At 38.3% G+C, this 18,016-nt stretch overlaps 1 protein-coding gene across 2 annotated transcripts in view; it reads left to right on the top strand.

Moving 5' to 3' along the window:
• LOC123747495 (mannose-binding protein C) overlaps nucleotides 1-18,016 on the top strand; it is a 69,718-nt gene that overhangs the window by 37,639 nt on the left and 14,063 nt on the right. For both annotated transcript variants that reach the window (XM_069332389.1, XM_069332388.1), the window contains exon 3: nucleotides 9,189-9,295. In XM_069332389.1, coding sequence (XP_069188490.1) covers nucleotides 9,189-9,295 — 107 coding nt within the window. The remainder of the gene's footprint in view (nucleotides 1-9,188; nucleotides 9,296-18,016) is intronic.

The following is an 18,016-nucleotide window of genomic DNA, read 5'->3' as shown; positions in this document are numbered from 1 at the left end:
CTCTCTCTCTCTCTCTCTCTCTCTCTTCTCTCTCTCTCTCTCTCTCTCTCTCTCTCTCTCTCTCTCTCTCTCTCTCTCTCTCTCTCTCTCTCTCTCTCTCTCTCTCTCTCTCTCTCTCCGTGTATAAAGGGATGAATGTGCAACTGTTGGAAAACAGCAATTGCAGAGAACTGTCAATGATTTGAGGAACGGCCATGGTACGGCTCTGTAAATAATTCCTTTGTGTCTCGTTATTAAAAAAATAACGTTTTGAAATGCTGAATAAAAACGTTTACCTTCAATTTTGAAAATCATATTTAAAAAAAAATCCCCAAAGCAGCCAGTCCGATTAAACATCTGAAAATAAGTATTTTGGAAAAGAATTCAGCTGTTTATTAGGAATAAAATTACATGTAAATGACATTGGTCAGTTGAGGTCATCACAGGGTCATCCTTTAAGATACATCAGCAGCTATATATAGCAAATTCCTGTGATATTCATGAAGACTGAAATCTGGGATTTAGTCTCCGTAGAGTTTTAATAGGTTCCGGTGACGTAGTATTTAATTTTCAGAAGAAGAGCAAGGGAAGGACTTGGGAAGGGAGGACGAGATAGGTGTATAGTGGGATATCAGGATAAAGGGAGGAGAGGGTAGAGGAGGTAAAACAGTGGGATATGGGAGGAAAGTGGGGAGATGGATGATGTTCTGAAAGGGGAGGAAAAAGGAGGAAAGGCTGGGATTGGGGAGGAGAGGGTAAGAGAGGAGGATAGGGGGCGGAAGAAATAAGAGAGAAAGAGGGAGAGAAAAACAGAGAGAGAGAGAGAGAGAGAGAGAGAGAGAGAGAGAGAGAGAGAGAGAGAGAGAATAAGAGAGAGAGAATAAAGAAAACATTCAGACATACTGAGCGATTTACAGTCAGCATCAACAAAAGGATAAAGATTATCACAAAGAGTTACAAAAGACAGACATAGAGACCGGGTTGACCCGAGCAACACCGGGTACCACATATAGTGTTTACTCTGTCTGTATATATATATATATATATATATATATATATATGTATGTGAGAAAGCTGCATGAACGCGCAAGCCATATATCACTAAGAACTCTTTGACCTGGCCAGGATTCGAACCCATGCCGTCCAGGATCACCCCGGATCTATGTATATATATATATATATATATATATATATATATATATATATATATATATATATATATATATATATATATATATATATATATATATATATATATATGTCGTACCTAGTAGCCAGAACGGACTTCTCAGCCTACTATTCAAGGCCCGTTTTGCCTAATAAGCCAAGTTTTCATGAATTAATTGTTTTTCGACTACCTAACCTACCTAACCTAACCTAACCTAACTTTTTCGGCTACCTAACCAAACCTAACCTATAAAGATAGGTTAGGTTAGGTTAGGTAGGGTTGGTTAGGTTCGGTCATATATCTACGTTAATTTTAACTCCAATAAAAAAAATTGACCTCATACATAATGAAATGGGTAGCTTTATCATTTCATAAGAAAAAAATTAGAAAAAATATATTAATTCAGGAAAAGTTGGCTTATTAGGCAAATCGGGCCTTGCATAGTAGGCCAAAAAGTGAGTTCTGGCTACTAGGTACGACATATATATATATATATATATATATATATATATATATATATATATATATATATATATATATATATATATATATATATATATATATATATATATATACATAAATTTTAAATACACAATAAAGCAAAAAAAAAAGAAAAAAAAGGAAGGGGGTGGTAGGAGAAAAGCACACAGAAACTGTATTGGAGGGGACCTAAACATTCCCTCCAATGCGTTATGTGTGGTTTCCTCCGAGGCTATGGGTCCCCCCCCCCCCTTCTTCCAGCCAGAGGTGGTACTCCCTATATATATATATATATATATATATATATATATATATATATATATATATATATATATATATATATATAGAAACATCAATCATGGAATTTTTCTGCTTCAAACGCGTCGCCCCTCCACTCACCCAAAAAATGGACCACGGGAGACAAAATATTGGAAAACCTTGTAACTCAATGTGAAACACTCCAGCACGTCCAGTCTCTCTCTCTCTCTCTCTCTCTCTCTCTCTCTCTCTCTCTCTCTCTCTCTCTCTCTCTCTCTCTCTCTCTCTCTCTCTCTCTGATGTAAGCTGCACATTCCATCACCTTCCAGTTACAACACTTCTTCTTCTCTCTCATTTCCCCTCACACCTACCAAAGCTATTCCCTCTCACACAATCTGAACAATGCTCCCCTCGCAGCTCATTTCCTTTTGGATATTTGGTTATTAATTCAGTGAGGCATAATACATCGTCAACAGTTAAAAGCATTTCCAAACTGAAATTGTTGCTATATTTGGCAACTCAATCAACAATATTCCCAGACTTGGAGCGATATCTTTACCTTCTCGTTTGGAAGGAAAAACTGTTGCTTTTGGCTATAATTTTTAAGTGAATTGTCACCTAGGCTTTTCAGCTGATGCCTCGGAATTAAAGTCTTGGGGGTCTAACGCTTACCCAATCTGTCATGCGGCATCAGACTTGCTCTCACGGCTGAGCGATAGTTTATGTTCGTCTTTGTCAAGGGTGATAATTCTGGCTTACCCTATCCTTACCAGCGGTCTCAGGGCCTTTCTAGCATCATATCTTCCTGTCATCCCAATTTGTTCCTAGTTTTGTTTCCAGGGCTGGAACGGTGAGACATTTGGGCACGTTTCCTTGCACCCGATATGTTTGTTTACTCAGTAGTATATATATATATGTACATTGGTGGATTGTCGACTGCTTTCGGTCACAATCTGGGTAGGATTAGTTATCACCTGGGTAACGCCCGCTATTTCTATCCTCCTATCAGTAAATAGATACTTGGGGCCTATTGTTGTTGGTCATATCCTGTGGATAGTAAAGTTTTGGTACAGGGAAATCCTCGATGAACATAAGTGACTTCCTGTCTTCAACAATTGGGTAATGCAAATTACGTTACTGCTTAAGTTAAACGCCTGCAACTATTGGAGTTTAATATTTTCTCTTTCCTTGGAGTACAGATCTATTGATTCTCTCGTGGTCATCTCTTAGACACGTAAAATGGGGTTTGTATATTCCTGGGAGAACTCCAGTCTCTCACATGAGCCCTGGCGGTGACTTCGGTGGCTACTGCCGAGGGTAACGCTGTGGTAAACAGTGTTATTGTGTCCCGACAGAGGGTCGAGGCTCATCGCGCGGCCGAGGACGACACACTTGGGGGTCATCGTGTAACTGAGCAGTTATGACAACTCTGCTGCCAAACAGATTTCATGAAAAGCGGTGGATGAATGTAGTGATTGTCACTGGTGGGAATGAATAGGTTTTTCCTGATTGTCAAGACAGCTGCTACAGCTGTTACGAGCTATAAAATTAACAAAATACGAAACGAGCAATATAGAATTGCGTATTCATGTTCTTGACCACAAAATGTCCTTAATGATACCAGTGACCAAGAGACAACCTGAGAGGAGCCATCTCTCATCTGCTCACCAAGGCAAGAGAGGAAAATGAGCAGAAGACATAAACAGACAATTGATAGGTGGAAAGAGAAGATAAGAAACCAATAATCAGGTCGAATGCTTGGGCAGTAAAGGTTGATGGTGCAGAATAAGAGGTCTGTAAAGGCTTACATTATGGAACTCCTTACCTCTACCTAGTAAATATTGTGGCACCGTAACCACCAATGTTGCAGAAAAGATCAAATTTCTTGCACCTCACTTTGCATACATAACTCAAGCTACTAAATCAGACCCTATTACTTCGTTCTCTTGCAGATTTCCGTTCGTCCATATGTGTCAATTCGAAAGTCGAAAATGGCCAAGCTGCTTCATTCACCAGGACGAGACTGTAATCAATTCCCCCTGACCCCTATAAGATGTTCACTCGAAGCTTTTATTCACGCTCTCATGGAGCAGAAACGTTGGCTGTTAGGCTGAGCCAAAGAAGGCTGGGCTCGAACGGCAGGCAAAAATAAAATCAAGATGTAAATAGAGAAATATAACATCTTCGGAGAATCCACAGATACGATTTCCAGCTCATTTAATTGCCTTAATATTATCTGACACACTTTTTTTGAGTGACTTATATTCTTAATTATAGTTAAGTGCAGGCAATTCGGTTAAAAAAATATAAACACTTCAGATTTGCTTTTGTGGTGACTGTGATTGGTAACTCGAATCTGGCCATGGAGAGGAGACCTGTGTCTCATCCTTGGAAAGGAGGCGTATGTATTAACCTTTGGAAAGTACACGTGTGTCTCAGCCTTGGAGAGGAGACACTTGTCACTCATGCCTGCTCAAAAACTCGAGTCACCCATCACACCTGTTCGTGCACCCATTCCTGCACCCATTACGTCTGCTCCTCTACCCCCGAGTGAAGCCACGCGCAACCTTCACTTTCATCCCTTCACTCGACCTTACACTCAACCATCTTCGTCACGACCAGTTCAATGGATGGGAGGGAGGGCGAGAGCGGGCGATGGATGGGGGAGAGGTGCAAGGGAAGGGAGAGAGAGAGCGGCGAGGGAAGGGAAGAGTGGGCTGGGGAGAGGACTAGAAAGGCGAAACGGACAGAGACTTAGAGATAACAGACGAAATGTGTAATATATATATGAGAACAACTACTAAAAATTACATAGCAGTAGGTAAAAGCAGACTCGACAATCCGCGGCCAGGCTGTGTTTGTCCTCCCTACGGTCGACCCCAACCCCACACTCAGGCTATCCTTGAATAAGTGGCTGCCATACCAAACCCATCTTCCTCCCATATCTCGCTATCTCTCTAGCTATGTCTCTATCCAGCTATCTCACTCTCCTTCCATCTCCTTCCTCTTTCCTCCCTTGCGTCCTCCCCCCCCCCCCTTCCCTCAAGAAGCACTGAAATAAATGTTTGGGGTTTCTAAGTAGCTTTCTTTATATCTTCTTCTCTTCCCTTAATACATTCTTGTTTCATTTCAGTAGCAACTCCACGTTATTCACACCACATATTTCATACTCAACGCCATGAAAATGTCCTAGGGATGTTTATTAATGCTAATGTTCCTTAAAGCATTTAACTTAATGTTACCCTGACCAGCCTATGTCCGTCGTGTAACCCAGACCATTTTCCCTTGTAAGTTTGAGTGAGACTAGCCCCAAGCGTCTGGTCTCCAACTATGGACATACTGGGAATGATTTAGGCTGGTCAGGGTAGGCCTAAGATGAATGCCTTAATCATTACAAGCCTTTATAGACACCCCCTCTCTCCCATGTGATTTTCATGGAGTCAAGTGCGAAATATTTGGTGTGTTTTCCTTAGAGTTTTTGGGGATCGTAATAATATATTTTCAGAAAGACCCACATAGATGTTTCAGTGCTTTTTAATTTTATTAAATTTCCTTAAATCTTTATATTAAGATTAAAAATTTAAATTAAGATTTAAATTTTGTTTAAAGATTAAAGGGAGTGGGAGGGGAGGGAAAGGGGTAAGTAGGAGGCAGGAAGAAGGGAAAGGAACGTAAGAGAGGAAGAAGGGAAGAGAGCAGAAGAAAAAGAAGAGGAGGAGGAGGAGGACAGCTTCTCCAAAAAAAGTAGCTTGATAAATTCCATCAGTATGAAATTTTTCAGCGATACTGGAAAAGATTACAGAGGTACATAATGAGCTCAGCAACTGGACCCCCCCACCAAAACAAATGTAATTTAGCTAATCAGGTTAGCATAGAGACCGGCCGTCAACATGTTCAGCCAGACTAGGCCAGAAGCCGTCAAGGTGAGCAGCGCCGAAGGGAAATACCTCGACCTGTCCTGAGGGGTGCATTCTTGCAGCTCCCGCCCACCACCTGAGCGGCCACACCCGCTCTCAATTGCAATTTTTTGGTCCTGATGCGATAGTTCTCTTCGTTTCTTTCGCCTTAATGTGAACACAATCACTAGCGTTTGTAAGACAAGCAGAGGAGGCAAGTATGCCAATATTCGTTAATGCTGTACGATACATTTTCCCTCTAACCTGGATACCAAGTGTTCGATTGTTAGCAAAGTAGGTGACCTTTAGACGCATATAGACATATATATATATATATATATATATATATATATATATATATATATATATATATATATATATATATATATATATATTTATATATATATATATATATATATATATATATATATATATATATATATATATATATATATATATATATACCTTTGGAGCCTATAGGTACAGGACAGCACCGGTAAAGGGCTCAGCCTTAACCCTGCTGTTGAACGTAAATGAACATTATACATGTTTATATTTATATATATATATATTACGCAGCGTGCGAGACTGACCTTTACAAAGGCTCCAGAGGCGTCACAGGATCAGCGGCAGGACTAACTGTACTCTGGGTCGCCGGCCCCACAGGTTCTCCTCCTAGTACTGACCAGGATTCATTCTGTACCTGCGGGCTCACCATAGCCCGTGCTACTTGGAACTTTGTGTTCCAGGTAGCGAATCTTAAACAACAAGAATCATTCTGTAGTCAACATTAAATTATTGAAATGCAAATTTTCATAAATTTATTGTTCTTTAAGATACTTTGAAATGTGCAATTTCAAATAATTGATAGCATCTGATGATTTTGGAATGTTTTTTTTCAGTAAATCAAGTGTTGATCAAAATCAATAAAATGCAATAAATCGAAACTCGGGTCTTGTAAATTATGTGAAAATGAATTAATTTATATATTATTTATATATATTATATATTATTTATCTACTGCCAGAGGAAGTTGTGCGAGATCTTCTTGAGGTTATCTTGAGGTGATTTCGGGGCTTAGCGTCCCCGCGGCCCGGTCCTCGACCAGGCCTCCTTTTCGTTACACCTCCCTCCCCATCCAGGAAGCAGCCTGTAGCAGCTGTGTAACTCCCAGGTGCCAATTTACTGCTAGGTAACAGGGGCATTAGGGTGAAAGAAACATTTTGCCTATTTGTCTCCGCCTCCACCGGGGATCGAACCCAGAACCTCAGGACTACGAATCCGAAGCACTGTCCACCCAGCTGTCAGGCGCCTATGATGGTGAGATGCCAACAAGTACAACCCAATTTCCGTTCTCCTAACCATAAGGATTTCGCTTAATTATCCTGTAATCTCTCCAGCAAGACAATTTGCTTATGCCTGCAGCAAAAGCTGGTGCAAGGCAACTTCGTTGAGTAACCTTGCGAGAGCCAGAAGGAGTGAAAAAAGCAAGAGAGCAGGATAGGGCGTGCAACGTCCGGCCTGCAGGCCAAAAAGGGTTTGTTTTGGCGCGCACGGTGAAGGCTGAGAGGCAATTGTGGCGGGCTTTGTCCCACGTGATTGGAATGTCGAGATGGCCTCCGGCTGGTGAAGGCGAACCATGCTGCGTCTGAGTCCCTTTAAAACAGCGAAAGTGTTGGTGTATTTGGAGGGTTTAGAGGCACTTTTGTTCCATATGTAACAATACCTGAAGTAGAAGAACAACTCGGACTGTGAATAAAATGAGTGAGAGCGTCAGGTTCGATCTAAATCTCACATAGTGATCAGTGAGGACATTAGGTTCATTACCCATTTTTATAAGGTATTTAAATTGATATATAATGGTAACTATAAATGGAAGTCCTTTGGTCAAGAGTAATTGTACCTGGGAAGATAAACAACTAGTGTTAGGTATGGAGGGCACCATTTGACCCGCCGTCTCTTCTTACATGAGAATATTATTATAACTTTCTTGTGGGTCCATTAATGTCTTTATATTTATAAATGATAATATTCTTATAACTTTCTTGTGGGTTTCATTAATGTCTTTTTCGTGAGAATGATGGTTAGAGAACCACAGGCATTTACAGTACAGAAAGTTTGGGTTAATTGCACTGTAACTCACTCGCTTTAGAGTTGAGTATGAAAGATTACTGAAGTTATGTCGGTTAAAGTACGGTTAAAGTGTCACTACACTTAGTAACATATTTGTATCCATAGCCGTAATTCCAGATATATGTGCAGGCGATGAGTCACAATAACGAGGCTAAAGTATATGTGTCCAGATATGTGTCACCTAGCCTAGTTGCAGATTTGTATCTCTAGGCTTAGTTTTAAATTTGTTTCCCTAGGATTAATTCCAGCTTTGTGTTCCTAGTTTCAGTTACACGTTTGCGTTCCTATGTTTAGTTTCAAATTTGAGTTCCATGACCTAACTGTATATATATATATGTGTCCCTGGGCCTAGTTACATATTTAATCCCCAAGGTCTAGTTAGAGAAAGTGGTGGAAAACAAATCAGCAATATCAGACAAAACAATACCATTCACCAGTCAAGGTCACGTTTTCAGTAGTGAGAGACGAGAGTAGGAGTGCCAGCCAAACATACATGGACTATAATCATGTAGGAAGTTCCTTCATCAGCACTCTGATTCCTTGTACTCTGAGAGCCAAATGAGAGTCTTTTCTAAGCTTCTCATTGTCAAGCTGAATAAATAGTTGTAACTGGTGCTAGAACAAACTAAGAGTCTATGACATTGACGTACTTAAAATGTATAATAATGTACCTCGGACGAAGAGCTCCTCGATGATTGTAGGAATCATTTAATATGCATCGAAGTGAAAAGAACTTTGTATTAAACTATTCGCTAGATCTCTTCGCTCGAATTAGCAGAGGAGTCTCATATCCCTCGGTTCACGTAAATACAGTCGTATCTGTGTTGTATATTAATCTCAGAGGAAATCAACTGGAAAGGAGATGAAAATATTAAAGTGTTCTAAAAAATATTAAGGTCTTCTCTGAATACTCCTAATTTTATTCTCCGAGGCTATGGGGTCCACACATATATATATATATATATATATATATATATATATATATATATATATATATATATATATATATATATATATATATATATATATAATATATATATATATATATATATATATATATATATATATATATATATATATTATATATGTATTTGTATATAACATACGGACGTGTCTATTAGTACTTATTATCATTGATACATATTATTATTATTATTATTATTATTATTATTATTATTACTTCACGAATTATATCCACATCCCCATATGTCTCCCCACCACCCCTCACTCACTCTCCCCTCTCCCTCACTCACTCTCCCTCACTCTCCCCACAGCGTGTACTGGCACTAGCTGTGGACCGCAGGAGTCGTTTACCGAGCGGTGGACAATGCCTCTCATGAAGCTGGGGGACAAGCGGTATTACCTCGGTATATTCTTCAAGGTATGTATGCATGTACTGGGGAGGAGGGAGGAAGGGAGGGCCTTACGATGGAGGCTCTACTCTATCACTCGTACCGGGGATATACTGTCATGAGTATACTGGGGTATGCCCGTTACGAAGGTTCTGAGATATATATGCTGTCACGGGAACAGAGGTATGTCGAAATGGGTAGCTTACTGGGGTGTACAGTCATGGGTAGGCTTTTGGGTATGAAGTCATGGGGTAACTCTCTGTGGTAAACTTGTCATGGGTACCGGGGAATACTATCATGGGTACTTGGGAAGGCTCAAATAGGTACTGAGATATGCTTGCAGGCGTGCATGGGGTATACTCTCACTGAGAGATATTCTCTCACCTGTAAGGAAAGCTCAGAGATTGAGAGGAAGATGGCATCTAGACAGGGTATTAAACATACAAAAAAACATATATAATGAAACAAATTATATGTAACGAAGGTATGTTTAAGCTATACAAAAGTGGTATACAAGTGAGTATATCACTGATAGAAAATGGAAAGCTGGTCGATACATGTTAGTAGGGTTTAAGCTGATAGCTATGGGCATGAGTTCTTAAGTAGTGAGATGCTGGGTGTTAGATGCTGGATGTTAGATTCTAGGTGTTAGAATCTAGGAATATACTAAGGGAAAATATAGTCAGGGTATACTGCCGGGAAGGAGTGGAGCGTTAGAAAGCTGGGTTTAACAATATAATATATTGTATGTTAATAGTTTATACAGAGCATGACTGACAATACCGTCCTCTGGAAATAAATAACCCAACCAGCACTTTTGGTTAGAAAGAGAAGGGACAACGTTTCGAACCGTCCTGGAGCCATGTGAAGCCCGACGTTTCGACGCGACACGGGTCTAGAAGGAGTCGAAACGTCGTCACTTCCATTTCCTATGAGTGGATTGGGCTATTAGTTGATTATAATTAATAATAATGACAACTTTACTCCAGGTAATAAGATGGCTGTAGATTTCTGCCTCCTCTGATTTACTACTTTTACTGCTTGTTCTTTTACTTGTATTTCTCATTTTCCTTCTCTACTATTTTTTAAATAATTTCTCCTTCATTTGTTCTTTATTAGTTACCGTCTCCTTTATCTTGTCTTTTATTGTTTAATTTCTTATTTGTTCCTATTTAGCTCATTAATCAGCTTAGGGTTTAATGGAACTAGGACGGTAAGTCTAATCAGGTACCTTACAAAATGCAGTCATTGCATTCTAAAAATTATTGGATATTATATACTTGTATTTTAAAGATTTTCTGTAATATTAGATCACTGTAATAAGAAAGTTGATATTATTAGATTATTTCAGTTATTATTATTGAATTATTATCATTCAATAACAATACTTATTAGTATATTTCATTGTCAAATTACTAGTATATTTCATTGTCATTATATATATATGTTCATTACACCTCAATTAACAGACTACTCTGTTAAAAATAAAGCATTCAAAAGGCTTACTTTTGAATATATATTAGTGTTTTTAATATCAATAATGTTGCCAATTTTATTAGGATTATTATTGATATGAGTTAACTTTTATTAATATTATTTATATTGCAATTATTCTTCATCACAATTTATTATTATTATTATTATTATTATTATTATTATTATTATTATTATTATTATTATTATTGTTATTATTGTTGTTGTTCCTGTTATTGTTATTGCTCGCCCAGTGCAATAGTGTTATATTGAAGAACAGTGACGAGTGTCATGAACGCATAACATCCATAAAACAGCCCAATACCCACTCGTGATCACAATCACTATTGGCTTAAAATGGAGATTGAAAAAACCATTGTTTTCCACTCGTTTTTCTCCCCCATCACCAAACGTTTCATCTCTAACAAAAATAATATTTAGAATTTATCGAAATATGAATTTTTGTTAATTCGGATATTTGTTTGGTTTATAAACAACATAATTAATGGCTAAATACCTTTTTAGTCGTATTCAATTGTGGTGATAATGTCATCATTTATTCCTTTGACGTTCAGAGTGATGAGCAAAACACGGGAGATTACCGTTGATTGATATAACGTTGGTGAAAACGACACACGGAAACGGTGCTCGGTTGCGTTATTCGGTAACGGTACTCGGTAATAATGCAGGCGATGAGTCACAATAACGTGGCTAAAGTATGTTGACCAGACCACACACTAGAAGGTGAAGGGACGACGACGTTTCGGTCCGTCCTGGACCATTCTCAAGTGGATACATCATACGAAATCGACTTGAGATTGGTCCAGGACGGACCGAAATATCGTCGTCCCTTCACTTCTAGTGTGTGGTCTGTTCAACATTATCGGTAATAATACTCGTGAGTGAAACTCGGTAATGGTACTCGGTCACAGTATTCGATAACCTTAAAAAAGTAGCCCCAGTGGAGCAATCGGTTAGCGCACGGTACTTATTTACACAGAAAAGGTACATAAAAGAGGAACAAAGAAATTGTGTATCAGCCACAGAATACTTAATCAGACACGAAAATAGTGCACAAAAACAAGCCACATAAACTGCATAAAGAAATATTCCACGTAAACGTCATGGGAAAATTTGGCACATAAAGAGCGTAAGGAACAGAAACACGAACCGTTAATGGGAAGGGTAGGCTTGAAACGGGGGGCAAGAACTTAGCAACAAATAACGGCATGGAAATGGGTGGAGAAATAGGGTTCAGAACTGGGTAACGAAATAGACACGCAAATGGGTAGGGACACACACACACACACGGCACGAAACTGAGTAGGGAAACGGTGTACGAGACTGGCACAGGTAAATGGTACAGAATTAAGGAAACAGGGTACGAAAAGTACATCAACGGGACATGACAACGGAGCACCGGAAGGAGGCATAGCAACGGGGAATATTTATTCCAACCGTTAGTTGAACGTACAAAAAATGGACTGTTGTACCAAAACAAATTTTTTTTTGTACAACAATATATATATATATATATATATATATATATATATATATATATATATATATATATATATATATATATATATATATATATATATATATATATATATATATATATATATATATATATATATATATATATATATATGATCAAACATAGGCCTACGATGGCGCACATTAGTTCTAGTGATGATTATTTAGGTATAGGATATTAGGCCTAGTTGATTATTTTGGCTTATATTTTACCCAGTTTAAAGGTATAATTACTGTTCCATTTTTAGAATGCTATTTTCGAGGATTCCAATAATACAAAATAAGACTTTTTTTATACAACAGTCTACTTTTGTACGTTCGACCAACAGTTGCAATAAGTACTATCATTTTTGGAGGATGGGTTGATAAACATATATATAGAAACAAATAATATTTATTAAGAGAGTTTTCCTCCTCTTGTAACCACAATATTCGAATACTCATGAAGAATACTCATGAGGACAGCAGGCTGTGAGGAGCGGCCGCCTCATTAATTTAGAGTCCCTGCGTTTTTGTGCCCAAATTGGCCACATGCAAATTGAAAAAAAGCTGCAGATTAAAAGTTATTTTGGATAAAAACACACACAAGTTGTGTGTATCTTTTATTATTTATGTAATAAACACACACACATACACTCTGTTTATGTACTCGTATAGTTGTGTTTGCAGGGGATGAGCTCTGGCTCTTTGGTCCCGCCTCTCAACTGTCAATCAACTGTTTCTATTACTACTATTTTTTCCCCCACTCCACACACACAAACACACACACACACACACACACACACACACACACACACACACACACACACACACACACACACACACACACACACACACACACACCAGGAAGCAGCCCGTGACAGCTGACTAACTCCCAGGTACCTATTTACTGCTAGGTAACAGGGGGCATAGGATGATACAAACTCTGCCCATCGTTTCTCGCCGGCGCCCGGGATTGAACCCGGGACCACGTGCCAGCGTGCTGTCTGCTCGGCCGCCGGCTCCCGGGTGTGTGCTTGTGCGTGTGCGTGTATGTGTGTACTCACCTAATTGTGCTTGCAAGGGGATGAGCTTTGGCTCTTTGGTCCCGCCTCTCAACTGTCAATCAAGTGGTGTACAGATTACTGAGCCTACTGGGCTCTATCATATCTACATTTGAAACTGTGTATGGAGTCAGCCTCCACCACATCTCTTCCTAGTGCATTCCATTTATTAACTACTCTGACACTGAAAAAAATTCTTTCTAACGTCTCTGTGGCTCATTTGGGTACTAAGTTTCCACCTGTGTTCCCTTGTTCGTGTCCCACCCGTGCTGAAGAGTTTGTCTTTGTCCACCCTGTCAATTCCTCTGAGAATTTTGTAGGTGGTTATCATGTCTCCCCTTGCTCTTTTGTTTTCTAGGGATATGAGGTTTAGCTCCTTTAGCCTTTCCTCGTAGCTCAATCCTCTCAGTTCCGGGACGAGCCTGGTGGCGTACCACTGGATCTTCTCTAACTTTGTCTTGTGTTTAACTAGGTATGGACTCCAGGCTGGAGCTGCATACTCCAAAATTGGTCGTACATAAGTGGTATACAGGGTCCTGAACGATTCCTTACACAAATTTCTAAAGGCAGTTTTTAAGTTGGTCAGTCTAGCATATGCTGCTGATGATATTCCTTTGATGTGGGCCTCTGGTGACAGGTTCGGTGTGATATCAACCCCCAGATCTTTCTCTCTATTTGACTCATGCAGAATTTCACCTCCCAGATGATACCTTATGTTCAGCCTCCTGCTCCCTTCGCCTAATTTCATTACCTTACACTTTCCTGAGTTGAACTTTATCTTCATCCGTCTTGATTCTTCTCATAATTTTTGCATCATCAGCAAACATTGAGAGGAATGAGTCTATACCCTCCGGAAGATCGTTCACATATATTAGAAACAGGATGGGTCCAAGTACTGAGCCCTGTGGGACTCCGCTGGTGACATCTCGTCACTCTGATGTCTCCCCCTTCACCGTTACTCGCTGTTTCTTGTTGCCTAAGTACTCCCTTATCCACTGGAGCACCTTCCCTTTTACTCCTGCCTGATGCTCCAACTTTTTTAACAGCCTTTCATGGGGAACTGCGTCAAAGGCTTTTTGGCAGTCCAGGAAAATGCAGCCGGCCCACCCTTCTGTGTGTGTGTGTGTGTGTGTGTGTGTGTGTGTGTGTGTGTGTGTGTGTGTGTACTCACCTAATTGTACTCACCTAATTGTGCTTGCGGGGGTTGAGCTTTGGCTCTTTGGTCCTGCCTCTCAACCGTCAATCAACTTGTGTACAGATTCCTGGGCCTACTAGGCTGTGTGTGTGTGTGTGTGTGTGTGTGTGTGTGTGTGTGTGTGTGTGTGTGTGTGTGTGTGTGTGTGTGTGTGTGTGTGTGTGTCTGTGTGTGTGTGTGTGTGTGTGTGTGTGTGTGTGTGTGTGTGTGTGTGTGTGTGTGTGTGTGTGTGTGTGTGCCATTAATTCAAAAAGAAATAGCGTATCAGTGAACACTCATATCCATGAATATAATTGCATTTATATTAGTTTGTGCACATATTTTTTTTTAAATTTTCCCAATGTTTTGGTTAACTACTGCAATGTGGCAAGCATGATTTATTTACTCAAATCTGTTATTCCAGTAAAGTTAATCACCTCATATATGTTGCCTGAATTATTTGTATTAATTGTATGTCTGGCATTGTAGCTGTATCTTTTGTAAATGTCATATATATGTATGTATATGTATATGTATATATATATATATATATATATATATATATATATATATATATATATATATATATATATATATATTTATATATATATATATATATATATATATATATATATGTATATATATATATATATATATATATATATATATATATATATATATTTATATATATATATATATATATATTTATATATATATATATATATATATATATATATATATATATATATATATATATATATATATATATATATATATGTCGTACCTAATAGCCAGAACGCACTTCTCAGCCTACTATGCAAGGCCCGATTTGCCTAATAAGCCAAGTTTTCATGAAATAATGTTTTTTCGACAACCTAACCTACCGAACCTAACCTAACCTAACATTTTCGGCTACCTAATCTAACCTAACCTATAGAGATAGGTTAGGTAGGTTAGGTTAGGTTAGGTTAGGTTAGGTTAGGTTAGGTATGGATGGTTAGGTTCGGTCATATATCTACGTTAATTTTAACTCCAATAAAAAAAAATTGACCTCATATATAATGAAATGGGTAGCTTTATCATTTCATAAGAAATAAAATTGAGAAAATATAATAATTCATGAAAACTTGGCTTATTAGGCAAATCGGGCTTTGCATAGTAGGCAGAGAAGTGCGTTCTGGCTATTAGGTACGACATATATATATATATATATATATATATATATATATATATATATATATATATATATATATATATATATATATATATATATATATATATATACCTGTTTTTCGAGGAAATATGAAATTAAATCAGAAGAAGGTGTCCAACAGGGTGAACCCATTGCTTCTCTTCTGCGTAATCATCAAGGAAGTCCCTGAAGATGAGTCCAGTGAGCTGAACATTTGGTTTTTGGACGATGGTACTCCAGCCGGCTCCCCAGCCTCGTTCTTGGAAGACATAAGAATAATTCAGGAGCAAGGAGCAAGTCTAGGCCTCACCCTGAACTCTTCCAAGTGCGAAATAGCCTCCACCAACCAGCACATAATAGAGCGAATAAAGGTTGTTTTGCCTGAAATTCATATAACAAACCCTGAGGACAGCACACTACTAGGAGCTCCACTTGGAGGGAATGTCATCAACGAGGTCCTTGGTAAGAAGGTCACTGACCTGAAGAGGATGAACGAGAGGATTGAAGACATCGATGCTCATGATGCACTTTACCTCATCACCAGATGCTTGTCCCTCCCCAGCCTGACCTACTTTCATAGATGTTCGCCATGTTTCAATAACGTTAAATTAGAAGAGTACAACAGCTTGCTGAAATCAATGCTAGGAAAAAGCCCTCAACTTTTCTCTCAGCGACTCACAGTGGAAACAGGCCTCTCTTCCTGTCAGACTCGGATGACTGACAACAATACCAGCGCCACTCTCACCGACAACACACTGCCCTAGATGAATGTGCCCCAACCCTTGCATATATGTTAAAATTTACCATAGAATGTTTGTCGATTTGAAGTGAACGATTTCCTATAAGACAGAATGTTTTCCTGACAAACAGCTAATGCCAATCGCCATTCTGATATTTTTACATTCCAAATCATTGATCTTATCTCGCTTTGAGAACTTGCTCTATGTTCACCTCTTCTTTCAAAGCAAGCGAGATATCTCAAATATAATTTATTCAAATTTCCAACACCAGAACCATCTCTCGATTGGCTTCGAATAAAATGTCAAACGAAAATAAGGGACCTCGAAATATAATATAGGAAGTTCTTGTTCCTCCTACTCTGGATAATCAAATATTGTCTTAGTTAAGCAAGAGACAGTGAAGGGACGAGGTCTTATTAGTACAATCATGAAACACTATATGAACATACAGTGAACATGCAGCTGCTCAAGACGGGTTCAAGCAGGATGTGTCAGATCACCAGGATATTGTTGGGATGCCATGTTTGTAGTCTTGACGGAGGGAGCTGGTGGTTGCTGGGTAGGCTTCTTGATGCTTTTGGAGGCATCTTGACCCCTCTGGAGGCCTCTCGACCCCCCCTGGAGGCATCTTCACTGGACTGTGTAGTGAGTTAACTCATAAGAATTCCCATTGACAGAGAGATATGACTTGGACTAAGGGTCATCATCCGCCTTTACTAACTGCTGACTTTCCATAGAATGTCAGCTTCATGAGGCTGTCAGCGATTATTTGTTGAATTTACTGAAGATATATTTTTGTTACTGTGGTTTAAAAAATAGGACATTTTTTGTGGCTGTTGTTCGCAAAAATTTATTTATTTCCTTGCTGTGGCATTTTGTTTGTTTAATACATCTGCTTCTGAAGACGAAATGAGAACATTGAGCATAAGTTAAGAGGAGAACATGACATATGAACAGGGAATATGAAGCATGATCTTAGAAAAGAACTTGGTTCATAAGCTGAAACAAGAAAGAGATTGAGAAGAGAATATGAAACATGAGAGAAAAGACCATTGAACGTGAGCTATCACCCAAAACATGTTAACACCTCAACATTTAGAAAGTCTTATTAATTAATATCTAATAACACACAAATTCATTCAATAAACGTCTTTATTTCTGCATTACTACAGATAACCAAACCTAAAAGAACAATAATAGAACTGAACATAATAGAACACCTTCTCAGCAAACTTAAACAATTAATTTCAGTAATAATAATAATAATAATAATATTAATAATAATAATAATAATAATAATAATAATAATAATAATAATAATAATAATAATAATAATAATGCTTATAAAATTTTGAATAAATACCATATATAGGTAATTCTTCATGTGCATCTATATATAGGGGCATCTATAATTGAAGATGCACATATAAAATTATATTAACTATGTGGACAGAAAATATGTTGGTAAAATCATAATATATATAAATCTCAGCACACTGCTTATTCTAAATGAAACGCAAAATCATTAAAGTGAAATGATAAGATATCTGTTATACAACAAGGAGCCAAGTTATAACTCAAAATGAAAGTTA

The sequence above is a fragment of the Procambarus clarkii genome, chromosome 27 (genome assembly GCF_040958095.1).
Source record: "Procambarus clarkii isolate CNS0578487 chromosome 27, FALCON_Pclarkii_2.0, whole genome shotgun sequence".
In the NCBI taxonomy this organism is placed as follows: Eukaryota; Metazoa; Arthropoda; class Malacostraca; order Decapoda; family Cambaridae; genus Procambarus; species Procambarus clarkii.
The sequence above is the reverse complement of the archived record's forward strand: the minus strand, read 5'-3'. Positions and strand labels throughout refer to the sequence as shown.